This window comes from Geospiza fortis, unplaced genomic scaffold (assembly GCF_000277835.1).
Source record: "Geospiza fortis unplaced genomic scaffold, GeoFor_1.0 scaffold172, whole genome shotgun sequence".
Classification (NCBI taxonomy): domain Eukaryota; kingdom Metazoa; phylum Chordata; class Aves; order Passeriformes; family Thraupidae; genus Geospiza; species Geospiza fortis.
In genome coordinates this window covers 4,264,155-4,283,459 of record NW_005054309.1, presented here as the reverse complement: position 1 = coordinate 4,283,459, position 19,305 = coordinate 4,264,155, and the positions used below count along the sequence as shown (strand labels likewise).

At 39.3% G+C, this 19,305-nt stretch overlaps 1 protein-coding gene across 1 annotated transcript; it reads right to left on the bottom strand.

Annotated features, from left to right (window-relative positions):
• Positions 1-1,525: 1,525 nt before the first annotated feature.
• Positions 1,526-12,561, bottom strand: DCUN1D1 (defective in cullin neddylation 1 domain containing 1). The gene is made up of 6 exons (XM_005419005.3): positions 11,778-12,561; positions 10,341-10,509; positions 9,714-9,844; positions 5,593-5,675; positions 5,259-5,355; positions 1,526-4,285 (listed from the first exon to the last, which is right to left on the bottom strand). The coding sequence occupies exons 1-6, from the start codon at positions 11,950-11,952 to the stop codon at positions 4,206-4,208; spliced, it is 735 nt and encodes a 244-aa protein (XP_005419062.1). The 5' UTR covers positions 11,953-12,561; the 3' UTR covers positions 1,526-4,205.
• Between the last annotated feature and the right edge of the window lie 6,744 nt (positions 12,562-19,305).

Here is a 19,305-nt window from a genome sequence, read left to right as displayed (position 1 = left end):
CTTGCTTCAGGAGGATCTTAATTTGTATCTCAAAGAATATATTTTTACAATTCCTTGTTGCAGCCCCTATGGCAGATTTCAGGTTTTATGCATACAAAAATAACAAATCATCATCTAGACTCCTGTTTTTTCACTGAAGAGGGACTGAGCTTGCTTCTTTGAAGAAAAAAAAAATGGTTTCATCTCTGCAAGTACCTTTTAAAAGCTGTTGATCCTTAATTTTAGGCAGATTAGGGGTGTTTCCCACTGGAAATGAGCAATAATACAAAGAATTTTGGACCTCTGACACTGTGGCTGCCTCATGTTATTTTTGCTCCTTTGACAGCGAGGCTATGTGCTTGCTCCTTGTACAGCTTGGTCAGTAGTTGTTTTGAAAATGGTTTATGAAAATTATATTTATTAAATAAAATTTTCACTTCTAGCTGAGTCATTGTTTTAATTATGTAACTGGTAGAGGAAAAGATGGCAGAGCAAAACCAGGCTTGCTGCACCCTGGCCCAGGAACAGTCAGGAGCAGGGCTGGAGAGAAATCACCAGCAAGAAAAAGAAGATAACAAACCTGGGCCTCTCCCCACACAATTCTTACAGCCCCCTCATCTCTCACTCTCCCAGGTTCCTCGCCCTAATTTGATTTATCCCTCAGACTCCTGCCACTTGTCCTCTGAACACTGAAAAAGGCTTGACATGGTATATTCCACAAACACAGAGCTGAGTTTAGAAGAGACACAGCCTCAGTTTCATGGAAAACATTCAAATTGCATTTAGGCAGCTTTTGCTGACAATTCCAGAAGCTGGCTGTTGAATTTTCTGCCAGATTAAATGGTCAGACTTGGGCCTATTTAGGAGCAAAACTCTTGGTGTTTATTTTCTGCAGATACTTCTGCTTTAGTATATGTTGGTACTAAACCAGCTTCATATTTACAAATCTAAAGCCTATTTCTGATAGATGAAATTATAATTACAGCAAGTATTTAATGCTGGAGAGCTCAGAGGCCTGAAGGGCATCACTGGTTTTTGTTTAGAAGCCAACTCAATTTACCATCCTCAAATAAAATCTACAGAGACTTACGGCAATGTTATTTAAGTAAAAATGTGAATGACAAAAGTTTATTAAATGCATTCTTTAAAAAATTATATCTTTCTTAAATAAGGATGTCTCAGTACGGATTTCACTGTAAAACAGTTTTGATGCAAGTCATAAGTTACCTATTAACAGGTTGATCAATAAGGAGTGGCTCTACTGCTGTACTTGAGGCACAGCTGAGCCACTGCAGTGTGTGGTGTCTTCCTCCACAAGCTGGGGCATCAGCTCCACGTGGGACTCGTAAACACTGGCAACAAGCAACAGGCAAGGTGGAGGGGCAGTTTTTAGATTTCTTTTTTCCCACCCAAGAGAAAGACTTGCCCTGAACTGTATTTATTCAGAACACACGTATTCCATGCTTTTTTCCCCCCACTCCCTAAAAGCACATTCCAGAAATAAGTTTTACAAATAATACACTGAAACAATGCAGTACAAACCTCAGTCATGGCAATTTCACTGGAGCTTTATTGCCTCTGTTGGTAATGAGAGGGATTGTAAGAAGTTACATTTTGAACTTACAGAGATATGTAAATGATGGGTTTTTACTAAATATAATCTCAAGATTAAGTGTTTTATATCAGGGCACTTCTAATTTTGTACATATTTTAATGTATAAAAACAGTTTACAAACTTGATGTTTGCCTTCATTTTTTTTTCCCTTGACATTTGGCAAAATTAAATCAATCCATTTGCGGGGAGATCATCAAATTGAAGACATAAGCACTTACGAATTAAAGCAATCCAAGTAAGCAACTGGCTGCATTCTTAAAAAAAAAAAACCAAAAAAACAAAAAACAACCCCACACATCTATAAAGGAAAAAACCACATGGCCACATCCGAGCACGTTTCAGTACAAAATATTCCCTGTAACCAGGCATTTTGTCTTTAGAACAACACCCTGTTAAATCAATGTTTCTTTCAACTTCAGTCATTTTGAAAAACTTTTAAGATGCCATGATAGCACAAATAACCCTTTTCTGCAACATAATTAGTCAAAGTTTTTATGTATTTCTTTATAATTACACAGTAATTATAAGCATGTAGTACCAAACTGATGACAACACTATTTTGTTGGAAAGATCTTGCATTCAAAAGGAAGAGTCTCTAAAACACCACGGCATTTTGCCATTGCCCAACCCCAGACTTTTTTGAGTGACAAGTCTGCATTGGGATGAAAAGCAAGTCAGTTCTCCTCTCCAAGCACAGCATACTTGAACTAATCAATCTGAAACAGTACCAAAACCCTCAAGACAGAAAACAGCACGCAGAGATAACCTTGTCGAGCTTTTTTTTTTTCCACCCCACCCACCCCATAATTTCAAGTCCCCATTTTTATTTACACAAAACTGAGAAAGGAAATACTGAAAGCAGCAAAACACACAGTTTTTGGCATAGCCAATTCCAGTAGCTGGAGAAAGTCTGCAATGTTTTTGAGGAACTGTGTTTTTGGAATAAATGCACAACTGGATTTGCCAAAAGGGCACTGCTGTAAGGGGAGCCAGCCTTAGGGTCAACTGCACAGAGTACAAATAAAAAATTTAGTTGTTTAATAGTCAATTTTTCTTTAAAATACTTTTAGCATCTGCATAAAATCGTGCTGCAGTCTAGTGCAAGTACCAATGACTCATCTCAAGAATAATTCTTGCCTTATCAGGGCACTATTTAGAGCATGGACTTAAACCCCCTCTTCTCACTTGTAAGTATGGTCTGTCTCCTCTCCTGGAGCTCATTCTTTCCAGCTTGTTTTCCAGAGCAGGATTTATCAGGTCTCTTCCCAAGTAACTCAGTGAGGAGTAAAAGACCATAAAAGCAGCTCAAGAGCTCTTGTATTATTAAAGAATTGCATCTGATAAAACCTGCTTTGATCCAAATGGAGCGATTTAGTCAAATGCAGCAAGACAGAAGTAGTGATGATCAACAAAATAATTTAAACAAACAAAGCCAGTGTAGTAGTTTGTATCGGATCCGTGCTTGTTTGGGAAAGCTTTACACTGAATTTCTGTATTTGGCAACCACAGTGATATGTCAATTTAAGGAAAACTCAGCAAAATAATTTAAAAAAGGGTGTCATCCATAATGGCAGTACCTCTATGTTATGAAGATTTAACTTACCAGGATAATGGTTTCAAAACCCAGATTCACATCAACCTCACCAGCTTCTTGTACAACAGGGCCATTTGCTTTGTCACACCTCAGCCATAAAAGTCACATGTCTCAATTTAAAATACTGTCTTGTGTAGCAAACAGTTAAGACACAAATTCAGTATATTCAAGTGTTTGATTTCCACAGAAATGAAAAACCTTTCTTTGACAGACAGATAAGCATTTCGAAACTGTAATGAAATCTGATTTCTTAGAGAGTAACCTAGAGAACGCTGGCTTCTGTGAGGACACAGCTCAGCCCACTGCGGGCTCTGCCATGGCCCACGGGGGAAGTGCTCGAGTTGTGTCGTCCCCAAGCTGTCCCCACAGCAGCTGAGCCACCAAACCTCAGCCAGGCACCAGAGACCTCCAATGAACAGCCCTGGGGCTCCTGGATCATTCCTGCCACTGCTGTGACCAGAGACTCAAAACTCAGACGACACCTGCACTTTTCCAGAAAAGAAAAAACTCGGACCCAGTACACTTAAATATATCACTCTTGCAGGAAGTGCTATCAGTACAGTCTTTGCAACTAGCCCCAAGTGTGTATTTAAGGGTTCTTTTAAAAATTGCTTTGATGTTGATCTGTATAATTCAGATGCCATACAACAGTTGTTTGATGATGACCAGCGTTGTGCTTTATGTGAAATCAGAAACCTCAAAATAATAATAAAGCTTCTAGGACTTATGGGAGATGAAACTAGGGTGATCCACCAACAAAAAATAAATCCATGATGAAATCCACAGTGTTGGAATTTTAACGGGCAAGAGTGGTCCAGACTAGAAGAAAAGCCCAAACCACCAGTAGAAGAATGAAATATGATATGGTCCAAGATGTATCCTTAAAGGTTTGTCTCAACCCTCAGCCATATTGTGAGGATTGATCTTCAGTTCAGTCCAGCCAGCAGAAATTGACTGTGCAATTTTCCATTTCAGGTATTGTACACACTATGTACACTCTAGAAGGGTCCTTTAGTGCTACACTGTCGTACTTTTTGTCCCAGCAATTTGAGGGCGTGCAAATTCCACAAAGTCATCAATAAGAACTGGCCATGCCCCTAAAAGAGGAAAACACCAGAATGTAAGAACTTGGTTCAACAAGGCCTTCTTTCACAAGCTTCATATCCAGACAAGATATTTGCTTTCCAGTATTAAATTAGGCAGAGTTTGAAGCAAAAAATATAATTTTATTTTCCTCTTGAAATTTAAGAGCCAATTAAAGATTTCTGCTTCCTTTAAAGCCAGTTAAATAGACATCACTTTCAAGGGTCATCTTCCAGACAAAAACAAAAAACTGACCAAAATCCTAACTCAAAACTGACAAGGGAATGAGGATGGTCCATAATTACTAAATGAAGCTGGAGATGTTTGCTGTCTTCTGCTCTGGAGGTATCCCAAGTTTAGATTCCCCCCTCACTGAACTGATGTGCTGCCAAGGGCTGAGGGCAATCAGCTGTTCTTGGCTGCACATGGACTGAAGAGGAAAGATCAATACAAAAGTTTACAAGTAGGAAGTGAGTTCTGTTCAGCAACCCCTGTGTGCTGCCAGCTTCACTTCTATGTCAAAACATGTCCAAGGCTCACATAAACTGAAGCAACCAGACTTGAAAACATTCTCAGCTATGAAATGCAGTAACCAAAGGACCCTACACAGAGCTGCACAAACCATGGATCAGTTACTTGGATGAAGATGCCAAGAACTGCACCAATAGAGAATCTGTGGGTTTTAAATGGACATATAGCAGGGTTTGTCTCAATAAGAAAGAATTTGAGGTTGTCTCAGTAAGAAAGAATTTGTGGCTGAGCTTAGAACAAAAAAAAAGAAAATGGATTCCATGAAAGCTCCAGCATTTCTTTTTAAAACATTAATAACAGATATGATTACAACATGCATTAAAGCAGTCCTAACTGGACTTCAGATCACCAGAAATACTCTAATGGAGCTGCTTTTGAGATTGTGTCAAAGCAGATACACATTAATAAATGTAACATAAAACACAGAAGTTAATGAGGGAAAATGGCAATGTTTACCTTCCTCATCATAGTTAGACATGTCATCTGCTATCATTGTACTAAAGTCTAGAAGAAGGTTCCAAGTATCCTTAGGAATTGATCTTTTATGATGTTCCTGTTTGGAGAGGTGGAAAATTTGTATTTAAAAAAAATAAATTAAAACCCTATTATACATTCATTTTTACTGTCTCAAACACATCCATATCCCCAAAACATATTTCTATTGTACACTCTATGAGTATCTGGGATTTAGGTCAAGACAGTCTATTTCATCTACTCAATAACTTAAACATGTTTATCTTCCAAGTTCTGAAAATACTGCAGTCCAGATTAGGTAAAGGTTTAAACTTACCAACAAAAATTTGTTCCACAAGTCTAGAAATTTAAATCTTCCATTAAGTACTAAATTCCAGTAGGCAATGGCCATTTCTAAATCTGTAATATTAAAATAATTACTTTTAGAGATATACATATCAAATATATAATCTCCACAAGTATCTAACACCAGGATGAACCATGCATCCATAAACGTGAAAAGATTAAACTCATGCAAATATACTCATGGATCCTTTACAAAAAGGCAACCATAAATAAAGTGTTACACACATATTTTACATTTTACAGAACTGAAAATTGCCTATATTAATATCTAACATAGCCAAAACCCCCCAGGACATTTCGTATGCCTTTTGCAATCTAACAATACTTTAGTTAAAATTCAGCAAAATATTTTCAGTTAAAGATGCTATTGGCTTGAAACTAAAATTTGTAGTATTTTGTACTGAGACTTTCTTTTTTTTTTTAATGTACAAAGTACAATTAAGATAAAACCAACTCTAATGATTTCATTTTCATTTTTTAATGATTTCATTCATAAGGCAACCTTATTACAAGTGCTGCCTTTGTAATGAGACTTTTGTCAAGTGCTCATTTCTGTAGTAAAGATTTCCTTTTGAAAGAGAATCTTTAGGTAGTGTCCTTGAGCAGACAGAAGACAGCTGGTTTATTTGTTGATGGTGGTGTTTTGGTTGAGTTTTTGCTTTTGTTTGGGGTTTTTTTGTTAGTGGTTTGGGGTAGTTTTTGGCTGTTTTGGTTTGGGATTTTTTTTACTTTTGTTTGTTGGGTGTTTTTTTTGTGGTGGGTTGGCTTTTTTTGTTCTTCTTTCCAAGCCTCCAGTTAAATTCCTGCTTGTTTGGAATGAGTGAAGCCTGGCCTGACAGATTTGAGAGCAGCCCCCCTGCCTGTCAGAGCTTGAGCAGGGCAGCAGCTCCCAAAAAACCCTGAATAGTCTGGCTGGAGGGGAGGGACAGAGGCAGCTCCCCCCGCCCTGGGGAGGGCCAAAGGCTGAAGTGCCAGGAGGGGCAGACAGGAGCTTGGGAGCACATAAAGAGATTTGGAACCCACAACTCCGCCCAGGGTCACCTGCACTTCCAGGAGTTACCAGGGGATTGCTGCAGCACCAAACCCCACTCACTGTGAACTACCAAATTCAGTATCCTCTGCCACAGGATGTCACACAGTGACCCCAAAAGGCTGCCCAGGTAAGTGGCCTCTTTTTTATAAAAGCTCTTATGGCAGTCTAGCACATAAACAATCCCCTTGTGGAAGCAGGGGGAGAAGGCACAGGATCAACTGCACACCTCAGGAAAAGAAGAAAAAAACCCACACCAATAACCCAAGAGCTCCACTCCCTTCCTTCCCCCAGGATGCCCAAATATTTAAAAGAACCCAGGGAGGTAGATCTTGGAGGTGAAACCAACACAAACAAAACAAAGTATGAAATTTGCATTGCTGGAGGGAAAACAGGAGCTGATGAGGAGTTGCAGAATTGGTGAGCATCTGATATTGAAAAGTTCTCAAACAGCAGAGTCACATTATAATATCTCCTGACCAAAGCACGGAATAAAATTTGTGCAGGATTTTCTGCTGTAAAGCTGCAAAGAGGTTTGATTTCAGACAAAAGTGCAAGAAGCAGAGACAAATTACACAGAAGTCACCACTCCTCAGAAAATACAGCTGTATCTGAAAATGGCAACTCATTCAAGACTGTAGAAGCTCAAAGTCTCTCTTTAACAAGAGACAGAGGTACAAAAACATGCATTCTAGCTTTCAACTACAACTACTGTCTTTCTAAAAATTAATAGATACAAACTTCAGAGGAAGTTGATCAGTTCCTCAAGGAAAAAGATTAAAAACTAAGTTTTATTTACTTGTGTTGCATTAATGGTGTGCATACAAAAAGGCAAGGTGATCAAATCACTGCATTTTAGAGTGGTTTGTAAACAATCACTATAAACAAACTGTGCATTCTGACATTTTTATACAATTTTGAGGTAATTGCTTGTGGGTAAGCAAAGGCTGTTAAAAGCTACATCTCAGGATGCTGCAACCTCAAACTCACTGTATGAGTCCAAACATGTAAAGCATGATGACATAATACCTTGGGACAAACTACATTTTTAAAAATAAATCATATGAAATAACAAAACTGGAAGGTAAAGATATAATTTTAGGTTTCTGTAAGTGTGAAAATGCTCGGTGAAATCCTCCTGGATCAAATATAAGAGTCTCAAAATTCCTCCATTTTGAATTTTATCCAGAGACATGCAAGAGAAGCAAACAATGTTTGAGATGATCACCAGCTACAGGGTATTCTCCAATGAGATGCAAATATCACAAGAACTTTTCAGACACCCTCCTACTTACACAGTAGTAAGGAATTATGCAGAGGAAATATATTTCCAGAACTGTGCCTGAACTACTGCACAATGTTTGCAAGATTAGAGGCCAATATACATTAAAATCAATTTGGCAAGTTCCTACAAGCAGTTATTTAGACACACCAAAATTAATTGCCTAACTAGCAGCACTTACTTTGCAGCTCTGTACTTCTCCCAGTATTGTTTTGCTCCAGGGTTTCCAGAATTATTCTGCCCTGTTGTAAATTCATGCCTAGAACTGTGTATTTATGAGCACCAAAATGGCTGGTAAGCATCCAGACTTTAGGCTCAAGACTTCCAGACCCAGATTTTAAAACAAAAGCAATTTAAAAACCTACCTTACACTATGTATATGCTATATGGATCTCAGAAAACTATACCTGTCTGCCACTGCTAGAGCTTAACATGCAGGAAGAAGCTTTATGATGAATGAGAAATAAAGCAAGTGAATGAGTTTTCCTGGGAAATTAATCCCACAATTCAGTTGCTGTCCACATTTTCCTTGTTGTAGCAGCCTAAAAAATTTATGATGATTTTCTACAAGAAATACAAATCAGCCTATTCATTTATTTGCATGATTCAGAAATGACTACAATCATACACAAGTATTTTCAGATGGTTTAGCAGCACTTTTAGCTCCTTTGGATACAATGAAATTCACAATCCACTGAAAACAACACACAAGATAATAGCCAGATGTCAAAGAAGGACATAGAGCTTTTGCTTATTTACTTATTTTTCAATACTCATTTTAAGCCAAAAGTTGGTCTGTACATAAAAGCCAGTAAAACTAAAGCAGAAAGCTCATCTTCACACAGCCTGGGAATGCAAAGCTGTCCAGTGGCAACCAGTTTAGAGCATTTTCATTACTGAGAAGAGCAAATTCACAAGCTGCCAAGGAAGAACCTACCAGCCTTTCCATGTTTTATTACTTCTCAAAACCAGAAAAATTAACTTAAGAAGTTACAGGATCATGAAAGGCTAGGTATGGCTAACAGCCAAATCTCACTGTAGAGAAATGAATGTACATCCTGGCTGTTTAACATCACTGCTTGAAAGAAATTTTTATTCCCTCATTTTTGTTGTTTCGAATAGACAGAGCTACAGTTTGTTGCTTTAATTCCATCCAAACTGTGATGTTCTGAAATTATTTTTAATAAGTTATTTTTCCACTCCACCTGTTACATCAACTAAAGCCATACTCCATGTGTGAACTCTGAAATAATGACAAAAAAGCCTTCAGTGAGGTAAGGGGAAAAAAAACTCTAGGTAGGCACCAGCAGCCATCAGGCCCAAAACACAGGAATCCATTTGTACCATTCCAATTCTACCCTGCTAAGACATTTGCAAGCATTTCTGGTGTTACAAGGGATTGTACAAATGTACTTACACAGAAAATGGTTTTACAGCTTCAATTTATCCTAAAAGTAAAAATTCAATTAATCTGTTCAGTGCTGCAAATTCTAAGTGGTGCAATTATGTCTTTAATATAAGAACATAATCCATTGTGCTTACTGAGAACTGCACTCACTCTGAGTGAATGAATAAACCTTCTCCCATAAAATTCTGTAGCCTTTATTAATAATCAATTTGAATACCTTAAATTGACATCTATCTTTCAAAACACAGATGTATTTTATCCCAAGGGTGATTATCTTTCAGATACATTGGATCACAATAATACATTCATTTACTGCTTTAATTAGTACTTTCCAATATTTATGAACAAAAGCTTATGAATTAGAATACATACCTAAACCTTTCTGTCCTGGATTTTTTGCAAAGTTGAATGTAAATTGATAAAAATCCTTAAATCTTCCTGGCTCTTTTAATTCTTGTTCCATTTTAGGAATCTGGGCCTTCAGTTTTTCTATGCTGTCACATCTGCATTTTTAAAAAGCACATTTGTTTGTATATTTATGTATTATTCATTTTGCCATAAAAATGTGAGTTAAACAAAAATCTATGAACTGTTTGTAGAACACAATATGGTTATCAAAACAGAATTCAGGAAACCTTTGATGAGTCTGCACCTCTACAAGAATTTCATTTGTTATTTCTTTATGTTGCATTTGCACATATACCTGACATACCAGGTTCTAGAATCCACAAAATTTTTAGGAAAATGTGATAAAGACTCCTGCACTCTCACAAGGCAGAGAAAGCCCAGGTGTGCCCAACATCCCTGCTCTACCTGCTAGAGCAGCTCTGTGCCAACCACCACACAACCCTCACACAACCAAGGCCAGGCTGCATTTTCCAGAGGCAGACAAGAAATGCTGGGCTCTGAAACACCTCAGAAAAGACACCAAGACTGAGAACTCCCCAAAACGGGACACTGGATCACACTGTGACCATCTAACACTCAGTGAGCACTTACCCCAGCTCAGTCATTCCATCCATGAATTCCAGCTTTGAGAATTCACACTGTGTTGCAGCCCGGAATTTCCACGCGATGATGAGCACGGTGATGCTGGCTGGGTCAAGGGCTAGGTCATCACAGAACTGCTGAATTCCATCTATACCAATCTTGTTTTCATCTTGAGGATCTTGGGCACATAAAAGTAAGGATGAAGAAAAAGGTATTTGAAAAAGCTAATTAGTTCAGCAAGTATACTTAAGACAGGGAAACATTTTCAAGAAGCCATTTCTGGGATCTGGCCTTATAAGAGAGTATTTTAAAAACAAAATTAAATGAGTGCTCCCAATGGTTAAGCTTTAACAATTGAGGCAGTTACTGCAATAAAGCCTCCCATACAATGAAGATCATGTTATTTTAATTGAGAGACAAAAGCACCACAAACATTTATTTTCTGCCTAATAATATGCAGGATCTTCTGACTCATTCCCTACAGAGCACAGTGGTTCTCTCCCCCCAGCACACTCCATTTTTGGCCTCTTTGGTCAGACTGATGAGCTGTGTTCCCATAGAAGCCTTTCTTCAGTGATCATTTCCAAGTTGTACCAACACCCAAATCTCCCATCCACAGCTCCCCCAAGAGCAGATTTAGGCATTTCCTGGCCCACAGGAGATTTCCAGCATGCAGAGGTTGGACACAGTAACCTCCAGGGGGAAGTTATGCTGCTCCATTAGCGATTCCAAGTCAGCCAGGTCCACGCCTCTTTCCACAACGGAATCAACATCTGGTCTGGAAGTGAGATGCTCACATTTCAACTGTACTAACAAAGATCTACTAACACAAGCCAACACAGACTTCACAAAAATGGTATTTGGATTATACATATAAAACATAGGAAAACTGAAAGGAAACAGAGCACTCATTTTCAGATTAAGTGCTAAAACACAGGATTTGTTCTGCTCTACTGAATCCCCTTTATGTGACAGGATATCAGTTAAACACTGGCTATATAACAGATACAGGGACTTTGTTTTCTTTTACACTCTTTTTGTAACTACCTGATAAGAACAAGCTGAATAAAAACTAAGGTAGAACCCATCCCTAGTATGCAACCACCTTGTCCTTTGTCAGGATCAAGTCCTGTGTGATGTGCCTTCCTCAGGAGACTTACCTAAAATCCTCATTAACCATCACAATTACTCACTGCACACACAGTTCCAGCTCAGACCCTAATGTCCTACAAATGTAGATACATCCAGAGCAAATAAAGTAACTGCATGTAATCCCTATGAGGCAGAAACCTACCTATATTTCCCTTCCAATTTTTATTATTAGCACAGAAAAAAAAGCTAAAAGAGTCAGTTAAGATTTCCCAGCACAAGAGCACAACATCATCAACACACTGTAAATAAGAATTATACAAGTATGAAATAAGCTTTAAAATTCAGGGTACTCACCTTTGTATCTGTTATATAGTTGTTCTAACTTCTTTCTGTCCAGTGATCCTTTAACACTCTCTCGTATATAAAGTTCAGGATTTTGGAAAAAGTTGTCTGTTGCAACATCTAACTTCCAGTCATTTTGAGACAGACAACTCACTGCTGTCTTTTCACTAGATTGTGTGAAGACCATAAACTGACGCACTTTATCCTTCTGTGATGATTTCAACTTGTTCTAGTGAAAACAGACAATACTGTAACTACAAATGTCTACTGGACAAAAAAAAAAAACCCCACCAGTAAATAAAAACCAGTCTCTTTATGCTTTTTAAATCGGTATCTTTATCCCAAGCAATCAAGATATCAAAATATCTGATCAAGTTCCTCCAGAGGTGGGGCAGAACTGAGCAGTTTAGCACCTCTGAGCAGCAGGCTGGTGTCCCTTTGGTCCCAGTTACTGCAGGACCAGGGAACGGGATCTCCTGAGGTGCCTCTTGATGGCAGCAAGGGACCAGGCTGGGCCATCCACTTCAGGGAGCTACACACTGAAATACCTTAAAGACTTCTTTTCCTTTAAAGAGATTTTTCACTTTGAAGGTTCTCAGCTCCACCTACAAAATTTGCAAAACATTCCAGCGAGGAGGCATTGTCTCCATTTCACAGGTGCAGCAACCGAAGCTAAGAAAAAAAGAGCCAGTGGTGCCTGAGGCAGGCGGGGGAGTGAGTAGCCAAGGTGAGAGCTCTGGAATTCCAGGCCTCCTGCCCAGACCCAGCCATCCCGCCCTGCTCCAGCCCAGAACTGAACGCAGACTTGCTGCTTATCAGCACAGAGGGATTCCCAAGGATATTTCTGATGAGGAGAAGCACACAAGATTTCAAGGTATGAGTTCCACAAAACTAACTGCTCATCAGGAGAAAGCAATCACAGCTCCTGTACTACACCCAAATTCAGATCCACAGTTCACTCAATACAGTCAAAGCAAACACTCCCAATGTTACAACCTGGTACATAAAAGTTCTGACAAAATTTTAAGTCAGGATTGGATTCCTTACCTGGCACAAATATTTCATTTTTAATTTACTTTGTATTCTAACCAAAACTTGTATATTCTGCTCATTATTGTATCTGTAATTTCAACAGCTCCTTCTCAGTGAATATGGAGAAAAAGGGCAAAAAAACCCCCCCATGACATAATAAAATTCAGGCAAAGAATGATTTAGGAGCAGTATGTGTTCAACCTCTTAATTCCAAAGTGTTAATTAGTGTTCAATCACATCATCATAAGAAAAAAGAACTAATGCTTCAGAACACAAAATCATCTGTCCTAAAAGCCAGGATTAGTTTGCTGTGGCTTGATGATGAGTGTGAACACTTATATTTGTAAGAATAGTCAAGTTACCAACTTCAGAGTTACACCACTGAAAAAAATACAAGAACATCACATTTGGTTTAAACTGATAACCACATAATACACTGAATAGAACAATACCCTGAGCACAGCTCCGGTGCACCCCATGCGTCAATGCCTGGCTCCAGAGCAGACATTCAGCACCTTGCACTACTGAGCTCACACTTCCACAAAAATCTCTTACACTGACAAGGCCAGGTGGAACAACTTCCAGAAATGACTAATGAAGTTTTAGTTGCAGCTATTTAAAATGTATTGTAAACTCAGATTATTGAAAACAAACCACTGAAAGAAATCCCAAACGAAGACGAAACAATCCCAAATTTAAATTTCTCTATCAATTACCAGCTTCCTCTAATCAGTTCCACACAGCCAGACTGCTGCATCACCACAGACTCAGCTGCACTATAGGGCAGCCATACTTAATTATCTTAGTTTTTCTTTTTTTCTTTTTTTTTTCTTTACAAAGCTAGTGCCTTGAATCTTTAGTATTTTGATTTTTTAAAAACGTGTACACATAAGTATGCATAGCCCATTTAATAGTGAGTACTCTCTAAAACCTCAGGAAGCTTTGTTCTTCCCTGTTCCTGCAAGGGTGAACTCTAAAAGCAGTGACATCCCACAAAAAGTCAAGGAACAGGTTTAAATAGGCTTTACCATGGATGCCCAGGATCACAGGAGGTGGTATGTTCTGCATCTTGACACATAAAAGAAGAGTGCAATTTGTTAGAATAAAAACTTGCAGCATAAATGCCTTTTATGATAAAATTTAAATTCTACATATGTACATGAGATTTTGCCATGCTTGGGGCTCCCTAAGTGATAGCAACAACATAAAACCTCTTCAAAAGAAGATTGAAATTGCAAAGAATCAAGCAGCTAATTACAACATTCAGTAAGGTATAAGATGCAATAAATCACACTGTTCAGCCATAATATTTTTCTTTAATATTCGTCTTTTTCCTGGTCAAACATGAGCTTACTTTTAGTGAAGTGCCAAAACCCTTTCTTTATATTTGATGAATGCTTCTGCAGAACCTTGCCAGTATGGACAAGACACTCCACATCCTAAGTGACTGGGCACTCTCTGCAGACCTACTACAGGACAGCAAGAGATGGAATTACTGCCGAGTTTTTATTATCCTATTATAGCTCTTCTTCCAGCACATTAAAAACCCACACTTCAAGCAGGAACAGGTTCCAAACCTCCTGCACTTTTGAGGGCTATTTCTAGACACTGAGCACTAATACTCTATTATTGTTTCAAGTGCAATAGAGAGCAGCACATAACCTTTAATCCTACAGTCATCAGGCAACAAATACCTGACACTGAAATTGTGCTCACTGTAATGCAACAGAATCCACGTAAAACATCTCAACTTTAACACAGGTTAAAAAGGAAGATAGAGTTTTATTTAACAGATATGTGTCTTGCCTATATATACAAATGAACACCAATGGAAAGCAAATGAAACAAATTTGTACTCTTATTTCTTGGATTAAAAGGCAACGGAAAAATTCAGTTCTGCAAGCCTTTGATCAAGTTTGTGTGGTATCCAAGCTACCTTTCATAATAAGGATGTCACAAGACAGATAACCTTACTTTTAAAACACAGAATAACTTCTCCAAATGAAAAGCTACATAGTGTAGATTCATAAAACTACACTCAGTCTAATCAACATCTGGTTCTATAATTTTGATTTTAAAACGAAGATTTGCCTCTTACAATGAAGTACCAAATTTGAATACTCTAATTCAATATCCTTCCCTTGATCAGATACTTCAGTGAAAAACTACAAATAAAAAATAAAACACTTGGACTTTTATTCCCCCAAGTAATTTTTTCTCCTAGTCTCAGGTACAAAAAATGCTAGAACTTCTCTACCAACTCTGACTACAGCATTATTTTTCCTTATCTCCTGCACTGTTTTGAGTCACCCCAGATTCAAAGATAAGTTCTGCACACTGGTCATCAACATTTTGCAGACAGTTAATAGCTGAATGATGGCTCCACTCTCCTGGATAAGGTTCATGGGGAAACAGCACCAACCTTTGTCCCACACTGCCCAGACTGGAGAGCCGAGGATCCCTACTCCAGCCTGTTCTGGGACTTGGCTCAAAGGTCCCATGTGGCCCCAGTAAGACAAGCAGGGCTCGATGAGTTCTGCTGCCCAAACTCCCTTGTGGCCCCCAAGGAAGGCATTCACACAGTCACTCATCAGTGAATGACTGCTTTGCACCTTTCCCAGCCACTGATACAGACCATCCAAATCCTGGGAGTTTCACTGCTAAGCAAAGGAATTTGAACGATGCGACATCTGCGCTTTTGTTTCAGGCAGGACTCAAGGAAAAGCCTGTTAAGTTCTCATGCATGTGACAGGTAAAAGCCTTTTCTAAAATAGTATCAACCTCCACGAAGTCTCGGCCTTCACACCGAGGCACTCAGACTCCAGCAGGAGCTGTGGCTGTGCGAAGGTCCCTGCTCCTCCCCAGGACCCAGCTCAGTCCCACAGGCTCGGGGATGCAGCCCCTCACCCGACTGCCACTCCTGTCCCTTGATGTGACACCAATGGCCAGGGGAGTTCTGCTCCTGAACCATCCCACCTTGGACTGTATCCATGACAGGAACCAAAGGCACCTAAAAACGTCTCCTTTACTGCTTGTATTCAACAAACACATGGCTAAAGCTTAAAAGGCAGAATCACGAGTATTTTTCTTTGTTTTGTAGGAAAAACGTTAATTACAACAAAAATCTACAAATAGACAGAACTGCATCTTAACCCACCAACAGTGATGGCACACAGGCATACTACTAAAAAAATCTAAGGTAAAGACAAAATAATGAAAGTAAATAGCCACAGTTTCTGAATACTACAACTACAACTACATTTTATTTTCCACGGCAGTTTCTATAAGAGAGGGCACACAAAGTAAGACAGGACATTTGTAAGCTTCTGTTTCAAACAGAAGTGAAATCTACTTGGCTGCAGTGGAACAGAACGAAAACACTTTAAAAGTTTGTTGAGATATAAAATCCAAGGGAAAAATCACAACATAAAGTTGCTTTCCACCTTCTATAATGTCCTTTTAATGGATAAAATAATTTCAGTATTCACATGCAGGCAGAAGGTCAATATACAGCTACCCAGAATATTGCCGTAGATATAATGGTAATTCATGCTAACCTGAGAGGTGAAGGAAACACAAAAATCAGGGCTTTTCCAAATAAAAAAGGACAACATAAAGCAGCCAGTTGTTTGGCATTCTTAACTCTGGTCTAGGGCACAAGCTCTATTCATAGCGTATATTTGCATTGGCACCATAAAACATGAGTAAAATATCAAGAGCTACATAATAAATTTCACACCTTGTTCTCAGAGTAGTTCATATTCTTGAATATTTTTTTCATGGCTCTAGTTAAAAGTGATTTAAAGTATCAGTTCAAAGGGATCTCTGGTAAGCTAGGAGAGGAAACAGAATCATGCACCATCTTGTCAAGTGCTCTGACTACTCCGTCCGAAGCGTAATGCCAAGAATCTGAAGTTTTACCGTGGGACAACCAAACCTCAACTATTTAATATCAACAAACTGCTTCAGACATGCGTATGCACCACTGCTTACACGTATAAACAGCTGGCCTTGCAGAATAGCTCGTGGAGTTAAACACCACATAACAATGTCATGAAGTGCACTAACATTACAGGAGACAGCGTCAGACATGAAATTCTTGTAATATGAAATTTTACAACTTCCTGTCAGCTGAGGTTTGCAGTAAGAAATTAGGTATTTATCAGCACAGAAATATTTTTCAGAGAACACAAACTGGACAATATAATAGATAATATAAATAGAGACAAGGCTAGCACATGGCTCTGGATAAAGATGTAGATAATCACACACTTGCCTTGATTACCACACACAGTTCTAAATTCATTAAATCATTCAGAATTGTACAGGCAGGGAAGAAGGCTCAGAGTACAATGGACCAGGTTGCTGCTCTGCCTTGATTCATTGGTACACCACTGTCCTCAGGATGAGATGAAGTACTAACACTCTAACATAACACTTTAACAGGGGAGGTGAAGGACAGCACTCCTGCAGGTGCTGCTCAGCCAGCTCAAATGAAGAGTGGGTAAGCAAGGCTGAGTGCTCCCAGCAGCCCTAGGAATACTGCCAGGGTGGTGTCCCTTCCAGATCCAGGACAAAGATGGTTCAAGGGCAGGAAACCTCTGTCCTGAAGGCACAAAGCTCTGGCCATATGGACACTGGTGAGACTAGGGCAGTGCTCAATCTGGCAGTGCTGCATGGACAGGTGGGAGCCAGGTCCCAGCTGCAGGAGCCTGTGCCATGGCATTTGCTGTGCTGGACGAGCCACAGCCTCTGGGAGGCCAAGCCAGAGCAGTTGTGTACATGGGCACAAAAATGGGACATGGAATCTCATGTTTCTGGATGGGCATCCTCAGATCTCTGTGAAGTCTCCCTCCCTTTCCCCTAACCAAACAGGATTTTGCCATACCACAAGTAAGGAACAGAATCCTACACCCAGGCACTGGAAACCATCCATACCTGTATTTACTACTTCTAAAAGCTGCAGTCTGTCATTCAGTCCCACTTCAGGGTCATCCTTTCACCTGGGTGCTGGAGCCAACAAGCACAACCTGGAACACAGCTGTTTGCACAGGGCCTAACAGCTCTGCTGGGGGCCATGAGTGGAGTATTCACATACTCCCTCCCATCTGATAAATACCAATCTACCAGCACAGAATTGCTACACAGAATGTGTCTGCTGGCTCTTCAGTTAAGTGCTTCCAAGAAGACCAGGCAGACAGAACTCTGCTGTTTCTCACAAAAATATATTCTCTGAGTAATGGGCCTCACTATTTCTGTTATAATGCCACTTTGTACAGTATGGTTCAATTTAAATTTCAAATCTCACAGCCAGCCAATAATATATGTACATTCAAGACATCAACTGTCTATTTCATCAACTGTGTATCTATTTTGCCTACCTACACTGGGTATACTGTGAGACAGGTCTAGGTGATTTTTATGGAAAAAAATTCTTCATAAAAAGTTGTGTAACATTACTGTGTATGCACAATTTCAGACAGTCCCAGACCTGCAGAATTACAGTAAGACAAGTTTACAGTCTGAACTTTATTCAGACTTCAGTCTTAAGTTCTCATAAAAAAACACAAATGAAGATCTACATCAAACTATTCAATTAAAAATTATACTAGTTACACAGTGACAAGTTTATTAGAGGTCTGCACACCACTAATTTAAATGCTGGCTAACCAAATTTTTATGCCAACGTAACTCCATCAATTAAAGGTGACGTTGTAATTTTTTTTAATATGTTTTTAACTCTGCTTGTCAGAATAGTATTAACAACAAGTATAAAATATCTTTATACCAATAAGCATACACCAGATCTTACAACTCCCTCCTACACCCTTCCTAAGACTATAACACTGCTACAGAAAAGTACTGCTTTAAATTGTACAGGTGTAGTAGCTAAAGCTGTTACAACATTTGAATATGGAGAAAGCCTACTATAAACTGTTCCCTCTGGTGCATAAGGCACTGTGCAAGAAGCCAATGAGGGCCTCCTTAATTAAATTAAAGGAATATATTTTTCTTTTGTTTAGGCAAACAAAACCAGCAAATGTTGTTCTAAACACTGCAGTTTCCCCCTACAAGAAGCAAGGGAGAAAGTCAGTCGATTTGGAAGTCCACAGCAAATCCTCATCATAAATAGAGTATTACAGAGAAAATGCAAGATAAACCTTTAGAAGACCTTTACTAGGATGACCTCTGCAAGGCCCTCCTTTACAACATTTCTATGAAAACAACTAAGACCTTAGAACAATTATCCAGAAATTCTCCAACAGAATCCCAGCTCAAGAAGCATCAACACCCCTAAGTTTCCCTGTGAGCTGACAGCACTTAATGGGCCCTGAGATGCCTGAAATCCTGCGGAAAAACTCCGAGCAGCCCCTGGTTGCGGGCAGCCCCTTGCACTCCCTCGGTGCTGCTGCAGGCACAGGGCACAGAGCGCACAGAGCTGCCCGCAGCACGGCTGCTCTCTCGCAGAGGCTCCTGAACCCTCACACCAGGTGCCAGCGAGCCCCTC

Excerpts from the sequence above, each read along its gene's own strand:
- DCUN1D1 (XM_005419005.3), bottom strand. The coding sequence starts at position 11,952 with ATGGTCTTCACACAATCTAGTGAAAAGACAGCAGTGAGTTGTCTGTCT. Across the intron at positions 5,356-5,592 it reads TGTGGAACAAATTTTTGTTG|GAACATCATAAAAGATCAAT; the intron begins GTAAGTTTAAAC and ends CTCTCCAAACAG. Across the intron at positions 4,286-5,258 it reads GTCTAACTATGATGAGGAAG|GGGCATGGCCAGTTCTTATT; the intron begins GTAAACATTGCC and ends TTCCTCTTTTAG.